This window comes from Drosophila eugracilis, unplaced genomic scaffold (genome assembly GCF_018153835.1).
Source record: "Drosophila eugracilis isolate 14026-0451.02 unplaced genomic scaffold, ASM1815383v1 contig_2169, whole genome shotgun sequence".
NCBI lineage: Eukaryota > Metazoa > Arthropoda > Insecta > Diptera > Drosophilidae > Drosophila > Drosophila eugracilis.
The window spans coordinates 280,088-293,802 of NW_024573054.1; the positions used below are offsets into that span (position 1 = coordinate 280,088).

Here is a 13,715-nt window from a genome sequence, read left to right on the forward strand (position 1 = left end):
ACATAGTCCAACTGTTCTTCTCACTTTCTCTTAGTTCCTGCATCGACTGTGCTTATTATTAAGAAATAAGGATGGCATTCCTAACGTTTGTCATCCCAAATATACAACAGGATTCACAGAGGGCAGTAATTGTGTTGATCAAGTTTCTAAAGTCTGTAGCTGATCATCGACGTTCATACAGCTGCTTTTATTTATTAGCGAAATCAGCTATGTTTTGATGAAAATACGTAATATACTCGACGATACTGAAAAGAAAATTCAAAGGTGACGAAGTTCTCATTCCGAGAATCCCAACCGATTTGCCGTTTGAATTTAAATGACATCAGCTCCGATCTTTCTTGCATTTGCTAAGAACATCAACAAATCACAAGCCCAATCCTTGAAAGCTTGTGGTTGGAATATAAAACATCCACTTTTTGCTCATGGTCAATTATATGTGAAATTTTCACTGGTCGGAAGACCATCTGTTTTGCTTTAACGCCTGAGAAGGCAGTGCAGCTCCGATCAACTAAGAATAAATTACACTTTTTTACGCCATAATCCTATGGTGCGTCTTCCCCAAAACAACAATTTCTATGTAGTTTAATACCTTACAATATTTGGATAGAACTAATAATTTATTATTTAATACACCTTTAATATAAGACTTTTTTTTTTAATGGCTTGAGCTCTAACTACTTTTAACTTTCTTATGTCTGATACCACGAAAATATTGTTTTTTGGAAGATTTTAGGTAGAAGAAGAAGGAAGACAGCTTAATACTTTACAATATTTGGATATAATTAATATTATATTGTTTAATACACCTTTGGTTGAGCAACTAAGAGTTTTTAATTGCTTTAGAGTAAATATATCGGGTCAGCTCAATTTCCAAATTTTTATTACGAGTTCAAATCAAAACCAAATTAACTCCGCAACAAACCCACGCCGAATGCAAGAAGTACAGCTAAACAACAAAAGCTTCTAGCTACAGCAGTTGTACAAAGCTCCACAAAACGTATGCGTATAATCAAAACAAACATAGAAACTGCTGATAAGCCCGCCGGTGCTCATCCTTCTTTGTCTTTGGCTGCTTGGCCCAACAACTTTAATTACAAGATTTTTATTGTTGATTGGTTTGAGTTCTAACTACTTTTAACTTCCCTACGACAGAAACTGGGAAAATATTGTTTCTTGGAAGATATTATTTATTTAAGTTAAGATTTGTATAATAATTGAATAATAATAATTTATTATGTTAAATATAGTATAGCATATGGTATATGTTTAATTGTTTTTTTGAAACTATAGTAAATTATTTGTACTCTGTAGTCGATCGCCGCGACTATAAGATACTCGCTACTGTCTTATCCAATATAAAAATATATCTTTTTTAATTGAGTTATAATTTCTTACAACAATTGACTTATTTTTTCACAACATTATTTCCAATATCTCATAATGTATTTTAGGTGCACACAATTACCTTTTTTTTGTGATATAACAGTAAATACATTTATTAAGCGTCTATCAGCCAACTTAATGGCTATAATACATTGGGAACAACAACGAACAAATAACATAAATACATAGCAGGAAGGAATTAACAAATTTTTTGTTATAACTATTTAACTAGAGATCAATGCTAAATACTAATACTATTAATACTAATGCTAGACTACTGCTTTAGGACTCAAGGAATTTGGCGTCCTCTTGTCCAGAGATCGGCTGGATGCCATCGCTTTAGACGTCTTCTGATAGTTGTATTAGCTAGCGAAGAAGCTTAGTGGTTGGTGTGTGCTGTGAGACGATCATTGTACCGACTCGAGTACCTCTTTATCAGTTCCCTAATAGAGGGAATCTTCGAGGGCTTTGTTTCTAACGTACCAAGGCGCTTTTGCAATCATGCGCAACGCCCGGTTTTGAACCATTTGTACTTTCATGAGTCAGAAGCCAAGCTCCATAGTTGGAACACAATTACCAAATTGATACCGAAGAAAATAGAATTGTAGCGTATTTTAAAACTAAAACATGACAGCAATAATAAATTTAAAGACTCATAACAAAAAGTTGAAGATACAACTCTTCTAAAATTTAAGTCATTCTTAATGCACCAAATAGAAATTTAGATAGTTTACATATTTACATTTTTTACATATTTTTGAATATCAATATTAAATAATATAAAAAGAATTTGTCTTAAGAAAATAATTAAGAAACGGTCAAACCTTTATATTCGATTATACGTGTAACAGAAAAATAAATATTACGAGCGGCAGAGAGCGCAGGTAGCTAATTTCGGACTTAAAAAAACCAATCGTAGCCTTTAAATTAAAAAGCATTTTAGGGCATTAACCCTAAGCCTTATAACGTGCTTGTAGCAGAATTGGTACATATCTTTATTTTCTGAGAGCATCATTATTTTGAAACGGGAAGCGGGTCATAAGTTTAAGGTGTGTGATATTAAAATTCCTTGGATTTAAATGCTAAGTATATTTTTATTGTTCTTTTGCTTTTCCCAATACTTCATAGAGTAAATTTGAATTATAATTTATTTAATAATTACCGATAACTACTCCAATTGACAATAGAAGAATAAATGGTCGTCGACGTCCAATATTCAGCTTGCAGCGATCAGATAAAGAACCCATAACTGGACATAGAAAAAATCCAACTAAAGGAGACAACGCCCACACCAACGTCATATGCTGATGCTCAACTCCAATTTTCAAAAGTGTGGGAGAGACAAACGCTGTTTCGGCTGCGTATGAAAATTCGATACCCATGACAGCAGCAGAAACTCGAATTAATTCCGTTCTTGTCTTCGCTCTGTAAAATTCAACATATTTATTTTTTATTATCTAATTTTAAACACATTCTTTTAAGTTTAAAGTTAAAGCATAAGTAAATAATTAGGAAAAAATTGTTTCCAAGTATATTCAATTATTTAAAGCATTAGAAAAAACATAATTTTAACTATAATTTCAGTCCGAAGTGTGGAATACATCTATCGGTTCCTGTCTTCTGGTTTTCTTTGATATGAATTTGAAGCATAATAAACTGTGGGCCTTAGGATGCTGATATCCTTGTACTTTAAAAAAGTGTAAAGCTGCCTGATCTAAAATTAATACACTAAAAATAACCACAACGACGCCCACGTTTTTTCCGAACAAATATATAAAAAAACAAGAGGAAACGCTATAGTCGAGTTCCGCGACTGTTTTTTACACAATTTTAAAATATTTATTTTGCTAGTGAAAATTCAGAATGCGCCACTTATTGTCAGAGAAAGTATGTTGAGTAACTGTATGTGACGTCACAAACCATGTGAGGCTTTAAAAGCTAAATTTCTTCATAAATACCGAAATAATGTTCCGATTGAAAAAACCTTTGGTAAATCAATAGATATTAACAGAAATACGTTATACAGATTCAAACGAATATTATTCATAATAATATTATAGACGCCAAAGTTTTCCGCGGTTTTTGGGAGTTAGAGTGGGCGTGGCCTGATAAAAACTCATGTCAAATAGCAGTGGCATCTCTTTAATACGTATTCTTAAGCACAACTTTAAAACTGCTATAGTTTCCGAGATATTTGCATTTTTGGGTTTTCAGGTTTTGTGGGCGTTGGAATGAACGTGGCTTGATCGGAAAAAATTAATTCGCATTGGGAGCTTAATCTAAACATTCTATCACTTATAGTTACCCAGATGTCAGCTTTATTTCCAATATTTCATAATGTATTTTAGGTGCACACAATTACCTTTTTTTTGTGATATAACAGTAAATACATTTATTAAGCGTCTATCAGCCAACTTAATGGCTATAATACATTGAGAACAACAACGAACAAATAACATAAATACATAGCAGGAAGGAATTAACAAATTTTTTTTATAAATATTTAACTAGAGATCAATGCTAAATACTAATACTATTAATACTAATGCTAGACTACTGCTTTAGGACTCAAGGAATTTGGCGTCCTCTTGTCCAGAGATCGGCTGGATGCGATCGCTTTAGACGTCTTCTGATAGTTGTATTAGCTAGCGAAGAAGCTTAGTGGTTGGTGTGTGCTGTGAGACGATCGTTGTACCGACTCGAGTACCTGTTTATCTGTTCCCTAATAGAGGGAATCAAAAAAACCTACATGCTTAATCTAAACATTCTATCACTTATAGTTACCCAGATGTCAGCTTTTCTAGAAAATGCGAAAACCGTCTCTTGAGTTTGGTGGGCGTATGGGTGGGTGTGGCCACTATAAGATCCGCTAACATCTAAAGATTATAAGAATCTTCAATCTGAATTTGAAGAATCTTCATTCATCTTCATCTTCTTCTTCAATCTGAATTTAGGCACTACCTGATTAATCCTTATTTTATATCACTTATATCTACCGAGGGTGTAGAATGGGCGTGGCCAGATAATGGTTTCACCATAAGATGGCCTGACATCTCAAGATCATATCAGACCAGATGGTGCAGGGTTAGGCCAGATCCTTGAGGTTGTCTCAATTTGAATCTATAATTCAAGAGCACCATGATCTTCGTAAAATAAGAGCAGTCCTACCGAACCCTTAATTAAGAAAATTTAATTGCAGATATGCAGAAACACACGGCGTTCTAGCGGATACTTTTCCGGACCAACGTGGAAGACATTCGATATTTCCAATTAAAGACCGTGACTTTTGGAGTCAACTGTGCTCCGTTTCTAGCGATTAGAGTGCTGGAACAACTCGCGAAAGACGTAAGGCTCAGCCACCTGCGAGCGATTAGCGTCATTCGTAATTGTATGTATGTGGATAATGTCCTCGCTTGGCAACTTCCGCCTGGATGTCGACGTGCTGCTGAGAGAATTTCCAATACAAATCACTTCTGATTTCGCTATAATTTAGCTCCTCAATTCCTCCTGAAGCGTGGCGAATCGGTCACGCAGACGCTTCTCCATTGACTCAAGAGTCATAATGGTTGAGTCCTCGGTCCGCATAGCAGCCTAGACCTTCTGATGCAGGAACTCCATTTCTCGACAGGTAACTTCTGCTCGTCTCCGCAGCATCCTCTCCCTGTTTGCAGTAGCATTAGGTAATTAATGTAAGTGTACGGTTATTACAACAAAAACAACAAGTTTCCGTGACACTTTTAAACTGATCACAATATTCAAAATGCGCTGCGATCACGTCGGGGTTACCAAAATGTTGAGCCGATGGGCATCTACAGGTGCCAATCAAATCTAAATCTATCTAAAAGTCAAAGGAACATTTTTATAAATGCGCGACGGATATCCCTATCCTTTAAAGCACGTCCGCAATTACACGTGCGAGACGAACAATTAGTAATAAAGTATTGGATCTATAGCAAAATCATCTAAAGCCCTTTAGCCCGATCTTTTTTTGTCTTCGACTACCAGAAACAAATATACAAAATATATAAGACTTTTGGAGTCAACTGTGCTCCATTCCTAGCGATTAAAGTGCTGGAACAACTCGCGCAAGACGTAAGGCTCAGCCACCTGCGAGCGATTAGCGTCATTCGCAATTGTATGTATGTGTATAATGTCCTCGCGAGTGCGGATTTTAATTCCACCCGGTAAGTGATATTTCTATAACAAAATACCATGTCCTATCCCAAATCTCCAAACTATTTGATCCAGCAGGCTGGCTCGCTTCGTTGTGAGTGCACAGATCTTTATGCAACAAAACTGTGCCGGGTGTGGAGTTATTCTGTCCTAGATTAGATTCGGATTCCAAGGTGGGTCTCCTTCTATCCAGAATTCGGGCTTCCGCCTTCTGTGTCTGGAAAAAGTTGGATTTTGCAAGCACAGTAACCAAAATCTTTCGGCAAAATCTTCCATAAATTGGATGGACAAATATTCAATTTCTGTGCACGATGGCGGATGGACTAATTCGGGTTTTCCTCCTCTACAGTAGCAATAGCTCTGGGGATGCAAGTTATCAATAAGAGTCAACATGGACCGAAAACGTTCCATGGTTAATCGAATTAACTGCTCTGGTGGACGATTTTGTCGACGGTAATAAATACTCCGCATAGAACCATTATTTTCGAAAAAAAATTGAACCATCGGCAAGCATCGTTCAGGCGAAAGTCTATTAATGATGAATTTCCAAACCTAACTAAGAATATATTATTTAACAACTGTTAAGTCGGTCGCTATGTTGAACAGTAATGTCAACTTAAAGTTCTATACCTCTTAAAAAACACAGCGCATATAAAGCTGGTACCATTATAGGCCACTATCCTAATCTTACACCCACCAAGCTCTAAGGACGGTTTTAGCTTTTTGCAGAGCCTGATATCTCAGTAACTATAAGTGACCCCCAATGCGTATTGATTTCTAAACATCTGGCCACGCCCACTCTTACGCGCAAGAAACGCGGATACCCAAAAATGCGAAAATCTTTAACCGAAAGAGCTAGTTTAGGCAAAGAAGCTTGTTATACCCGTTACTCGTAGAGTAAAAGGGTATACTAGATTCGTTGAAAAGTATGTAACAGATAGAAGGAAGCTTTTGCGACCCTATAAAGTATATATATTCTTGATCAGGATCAATAGCGAAGTCGATTGAGCCATGTCCGTCTGTCCGTCCGTCCGTCCGTCCGTCCGTCCGTCCGTCCGTCCGTCCGTCCGTCCGTCCGTCCGTCCGTCCGTCCGTCCGTCCGTCCGTCCGTATGAACGCTGAGATCTCAGGAACTATAGCAGATACAAAGCTGAGATTAAGTATGAAGATTCTTGAGGTCCCGGGACAGCGCAAGTTTATTACAGCATCCTGCCACGCCCACTCTAACGCCCACAAATCGCAAAAAACTAAAATTGCTGAAATCTCAGGAACTATTGCAGATAGAAAGTTGAAATTCAGAGAGTATAATCTTTAGATGACAGCGCATCTTATAGTGCTGCTATCTGGCCACACCCACCCATACGCCCACAAGGCTCAAAAGACGGTTTTCGGATTTTCTAGAAAAGCTGATATCTCGGTAACTATAAGAGATAGAAAGTTCGGATCCAGCATGTAGGTTTCTATGATGCTCCCAATGGGAATTGTTTTTTTCCGATCACGCCACGCCCACTCTAACGCCCACAAAACCCGAAAAACCAAAAATGCAAATATCTCGAAAACTATAAAAGCTACACAATTTTGCTTAGGAACACGTATTTAGGAGATGCCTCTGGAACTTGCCACGAAGTTGCATCTGGCCACGCCCACTCTAACGCCCACAAACCGCGGAAAACTGTGGAGTCTATAATATTATTATGAATGCCTTCGTTTGACCTTGTGTAACTTATTTCTGTTAATATCTATCGATTTACAAAAGATTTTTCAAATCGGAACATTATTTCGCTATTTATAAAGAAATTAAGTTATAAGGCCTCACATGGGCAGTGACGTCACTATAAGCATACTCAACATACTTTCTCTGACAATAGGTGGCGCCTTGTGAATTTCCACTAGCAAAATTAATATTTTAAAATTGTGTAAAACAGTAACGGGTATCTTATAGTCGCGGCACTCGACTATTGCGTTTCCTCTTGTTTTTATTCTCTTGGAATGAAAACTAAAGCATAGACATTTCTCGAGTCGACATTTTTTATCACCAAAACTTCTTTGTATTTATAAAGATCTTTTCGTCTTGAGTTTGTTCGTACCTTATCCCATTCTTGCAACTTTTCAATTGTTTTACTGGTTTTCGCTCTAATTTTTTCTGAACTTACTTCCTTAATGTTTTGGGTTAACTCTTGTAATCTTTCTCTTAAACTATTCATGTCGGTGCTTTTCTGATCTCCGAATAACACTTGGATGTTGATTGATTGACCTTTGCATTGTATTATTAAGAGCGAATTCAACCGTTTCTAGGACTGTCTCCCAGAACAATCCTTTGTCTAGATCGGTCAACTTGGGGATCGTGGGACCTATGCTTCTGTTTAGCCTTCCTTCAACTTGACTATTTTCCGGCTGGGATCCGGTAGCTATTTTTATGTGATAAACTTTGTTCTCCCCCAAGAAATCCAGAAAGTCCAGAAAGGACCTAAAATAGTCCTTCAATACTTATGTATATACATATATAAAAGATTTAGATTTAGTTGATTTTGCCAGGTAGTCATACAAACTTTGTTGTATCAACGGGGACATAGTGGTCATGGGAATGTTGGGAAGAAATCCCTCTTCTTTTCCAGACTTCTCAGAATAAGCGATAAACTTAGGCAGTTGTTAATACGTAACTTGCAGTTTTCTTTAACTTTGGGAAACCAGTAGCTTTTTGTATTCACTTTTACCATTTTGTCTATACCAATGTGTTCTAACTAATCTTGATAATTAAACAAACCATGGTTTTCCATTTCACATGGTACGTAAAATAAGAGAGCTTCCTTATATTTCTTCCGATAAACTATTTCATAATCTTTAAGCTCTATTCGGCTATAATTTTTATCTTTTTGTCTCTGGTTTGACAAATAATTCAATTTTTTTCAAACGAGCTGGAATCGTTTGGCTATCTTCTGATCTCTGCTTGGAAAAATATTTCAATTTTCTTCAAACGAGTTGGAATTGTTAGTTAGTATGTATGTGTTTCTGCTAAGTGCATCTACTTGTTGCATGCGCTTACCCGCCCTATGTTCTGAAATGTTATCGTAGTCGTGCAGAAAGAGTGCCCTCCTGGCTATCGTTGGACTTAGTTCTTTCTTCTTGAAGATAAATCCTAAATCGTTGTACGGCATAAACCACTGCGAGAGTTTTTATCTCGAAACTATGGTTTTTTGCTTTGACATCGCTCGCTCGTTCGCTTGGAGAAATAGAATACTGAAGTTTATTGTCCTTCTTTTTCTGCATGAAAATTTAACCGAACCGTAAAGCACTAGTTGGGCTTTACAATACCAAGACTGGGGCTTCTAAAAGATTATTTTTTAATGTCTCGAAACTCAATTATTTTGTTGCACCAAAATCAATTTTTTTGTCTTTGCGTACCAGATTGTATAACGGCTTTGCTTTTGCCGAAAAATCTTTAATGAATCTTTAAAAATATGAGCATTGTTACGCAATAACAGTATTTAAATGCGACCGAATAAATAAAACGGGGCATGTCATGAAATCAAAACAAATTGAATGTAGCGAAATTTCAAATGTAAAATTATATCTGTGGTGTACATACACAGACATGAATCTGGAAGAACGGCGTAGATATTTGGAACATTATAAATGTATATTATAAATTGAAAACTCTTTAATATTACATCTGTTAGTGGGGTGGTGGACTTCGACTTCGAGCAAATACAAAAATTTCAAGTAACCTTTATGTCTAAAATGAACGTGAGAAAAATTAAGACCCGGAAAATTTGTTAACTTTCTACTTTACCTCTAACTGTACTGCTTGATCTTGGATAAAATCTTTCCAACGTTGTAGGTTCGCATTTTTATACGTTACCATTTTCAGATTTTGGTGGTGGACCAATAGTGGCTACTATCACTCTGTCGAAAGCACTAATAGGAATGTCAGTTATGGTTAAAGGAGTATTGTATTGAATTTTTTTTTTTGTATTGTAAACAGTTGCTTCCTTTTATAATACGGTCCTCGGATTGAGTAGCGCTACTCTTACACGTATATATTCATTTCTTATTTTTTATAGATTCTATTGAAATGATTTCATCGATCTTTTCGCTCGATGCCAATTTGTGTTTGCTGTTAGTATACCTGCCTGCATTTCAAGCCTTTGGAGAAACTGACCTAAGTGGAGAATTCTATTTGTATATAAATGGCTAACATCAGATCTTGCAGTAAGAAAATACATGCAAGTTCACTATTTTTACGTATTTCGTAATTGTTTATGACTTCTTATACGTTGGGCTTAGAAGATTTTGTCAGATTATGCCTAAGCAAATCTACTTTATATTTTTCTTTTCCTGCGCAGGAATTTTCTGTTTACTGGTAGTGACTTCAGATTTTTATTATTCGATTCAATAATTTCCAGTTTGGTTTTTGCATAATAATTGTGTTGAAAATTTAAGAGAATCGTTAATAGATCAAAGTAATTTTTGAAAGAACAATTCGATAGATCAAAGTAATTTTTTCCGAAAGAAATTGAAATTGAATTAAACCGTCAATAGATCAAGGTAGACTTATTTTTGCAAAAAATAATTGTGAGACAATTTTTATTTTTAACGAAAACAACAAAAAAAACACAGCTAAAAAAATTTTTTTTAATTCCTAGTTATACTGACTGAACCGAAAACTCATATTTGCTTTTTTCATTTTAAAAATTTTAAATTTATATTTAGTTAGCTATTCAGATAGTCACTTGAGGAATATGCCTACTTCTGAGGTACAGTTATTATTTTATAAGCGAAATATACATGAAGGTAAAGAGAGGAGAGTTGTCAACTATTATTATTTTATTTTATTTACGACATTAGCTTTTATTGTCTTTTACTTCTTCCTCTTTTGAGCTTCACAGGCCCATTTTTACTTTTTTGATTTTGATTAAGAACCTATAAATGATGTGGTTAATAAGTGCACAACTTTTAGTTTACATATCATCAAATTTCAAGGTTCAATAGCTTTACTTATATTGAATGAACTTAATGAACTTAATTATCGCAGCCCGCGAAAGTGCGTTGCAAGTGCTAAAAAAATGATGCGGTGAACTAATTACTTAGTCCGCTTCTTCTTCTCCCGGTGTAGAAGGTATTCGGGAATGGTCAAAAGTCATGGTCCATCCTTCGGCTGCGCCTCCTGTGCCTCTCGAAGTGAGGGTTTGTCGTTTTGTGGTACAGGTTTACCATCCATACCCTTCCAACGGCGGTACAGCCAGCGGATATTGCTTGCCGTACTATTACTGCCTGTTTGAATCCCAGATCGTTGGCATAGTGGGCGGCCCTGCCTACCATGCGTTGTAAATGGTTCTTCATGCTTTTTTTATTATTATTATTTTTTTTTTTTGCTTATTTTTGTTGCTTTCTCTAGCTTTGCAGGCCTTCGAATGTGTTTGTTATAATTATTTTTTTTGCACCTTTTTGCACTTTAACTTCTTCATTTTTTCTTTATTTTTGTTTCAAAAATATTTGTGTACTTTCACGGGTCCTGTCGCGGTCGCCATGTAATAAATGTAGGGCCATATTGTCTGGGGACCACGACAGGACTGTCACGGTTTCCAAGTTATTATTCCAGTGACAAAACGTCGTGTTCCGTTTGACTATATTTTATTGAATGTTTTATATGAATATCTTCTTAAAGCTAAGAGCTCGCGCTGCGCTGCCTACAAACACATCAGCACCAGCGGCTATGTATATAAGAATATTTTATGCTCACACATAAGGCGAGAGCGCCAGAGAGATCCATATGCACATGTTATATATGAGCGTTGTCAAGCTATGAGAAAGTGTTGACACTTGCACTTCCCACGTAACGGGCTCTGTGTCGCGTTTGGACCGATCGTATTTCTGAAGGCCAATTTGTGTTTACGCAAACACAGTAGCACAATGTTGGCATTGGTACAGTGTGTATTCGATACGATAATATATGCATACTAGAATAGTTAACATAGTTAAGGGGTAACTTATAAGTCGGTACAAATCTTGAGCGTTTCTCGGATCACCCTAGTACCGTTATGTGCAGACTCAGCATAAGACGCGTTTAGGGGCCGAGCCTGGTTCTTGGCATGGTGGGTTATACATTTTCTGCTAGTATAGCCACGTTAAGCGTGTATAAGCGTGAATAACAAATCACTTCTCTTTCAAAGCGAACGGTTGTGTTTTTGGCTTTTGCGTGTTCTCGAGAGATTTATTCCCGAATCACCTCGCTTTTGCTACTTTTTGCAAACGGTTAACTATTTCAATAATCTGTCTTCGATTCCGCGTCGTGCAGTGCATTTATTGTTATCTGGTTACATAAAACATTTATTGCAAGCGAACTACAACAATTGTGGTCTGCATTTTAATATATTTTTACTTTACTTTGTGCTCTTAGTAACGGAACTTCCACCGCTCACAACATCTGTAGATCTCTTTTCTGAATCTCCCACCGGCTTGTAGCTCTCGAAAACACACTCTCTTCATTCCCTCACCGTAGCTTACACTGCTTACTGCTCTTATAAAACTCGCACTCTCTTATAACGCATCGTAGCTCTCGCTAACACTCTCTCGCTCACTCTTTTGCCTCTAACTGTTCATCTCAAACTCCCTTTCTTCTTCTTTATAATATATTTCTGGCACAGTGGTTTACATGTTGTTAATTATTTGCCAAAATGTCCGATATTATCTGTTGCGTTAAATAATGCAATAAAATCTGTTGACCAAGTAAGCGTCCACTGTTGGCTGTGTTATAACATTGCGCACTCCAAGTGTGCAGGGCTTAAGTCAGCCACCATTCCGGAAGCTTTTGGTCGTTCCGACTCTGGCTTACTCTACTATTGTGACAGATGTCGTGAGGCCCAGAAAGAAATTAGATCGTTTATGCGGCAGACTAAAAATTGGTTCGGTCAGGTATTGGTTGCTTTTTGCAAAGCTCGCGACCTGTTTTCTGCGCTGGGCACCCAATTCAACAATTTACAACTGTTGAATGAGTCTCCTAAGCGCAGAAAAACGACCCGTTTGCCGCTGGCTGTTACTGCCAGTAATGCGAAGAAGATTTCCCCAGTAGGTACACAATATATAGGCTTGTCCGATACCTTCGAAATGGTGGTGGAGTCCTAATTTCAGTGGACTCTGATCTCGATTCCGTGGTGATAAATCTGCAAGCTGGAAACTTAGAATTTATTACAGTAAAAATTTCATTCTCTAGGTTAGATGTGTATATCACATAATCTTATATTCCTCCTAAGTCCGATTTCTTGACATTTGAGCGGCACCTAGCAGCCATTCTGTCTGTCTTCTCAATGTTATCGGACATAGATCAGCTGGTGGTGTTGGGTGATTTCAACCTACCCCAGGTGGCCTGGTCCATGAACGATAAGACTTTAGCTTTAACTCCTACGTCGCATCACGACTTTACCGCTGGCATGTTAGACATGTCACTGGCTCAAATTAACTTCCTTAGATCGTTTGCTCGATCTGTGCGGACGCTGAATCCATATCCAGAGCTCTACCTCTCACACACCCTAAAGATCCTTATCATCCAACATTAGATATTTCGATCGATATGATAATATGTACTAAGCCTAAGAACAATTACGCTGATAAGAAAAATCGATGTTTTCGTAAAGCTAACTTTAAAAAAATTAATAATTTTGTTTCAGAATTTGACTGGACAGATTTTTACGCATTTACCGATATGTCGACTGTATACCAGGTATACAAGGCACCGCGACTATAAGATACCCGTTACTGTTTTAAACAATTTTAAAATATTAATTTTGCTAGTGGAAATTCACAAGGCGCCATCTATTGTCAGAGAAAGCATGTTGAGTAATTGATGGTGACGTCACTGCCCATGTGAAGCCCTAAAACCTTAATTTCTTCATAAATATCGAAATATTGTTCCGATTTAAAAAATCTTTGGCAAATCAATAGATGTTAGCAGAAATACGTTATACAGGTTCAAACAAAGGCATTCATAATAATATTATAGACGGCAAATTTTCCGCGGTTTGTGGGAGTTAGAGTGGGCGCGGCCTGATTAAAACTCGTGGCAAATAGCAGTGACATCTCTTTAATACGTATTCTTAAGCACAACTTTAAAACTCCTATAGTTTCCGAGTTTTTTGCATTTTTGTTTTTTCGGGTTTTGTGGG

At 36.9% G+C, this 13,715-nt stretch overlaps 1 protein-coding gene across 1 annotated transcript in view; it reads right to left on the bottom strand.

The window, feature by feature from the left end:
• LOC121530072 (proton-associated sugar transporter A-like) overlaps positions 1–13,715 on the bottom strand; it is a 278,629-nt gene that overhangs the window by 230,783 nt on the left and 34,131 nt on the right. The window contains exon 2 of the mRNA XM_041818485.1: positions 2,546–2,808. Within this exon, the coding sequence (XP_041674419.1) occupies positions 2,546–2,808 (263 nt within the window). The remainder of the gene's footprint in view (positions 1–2,545; positions 2,809–13,715) is intronic.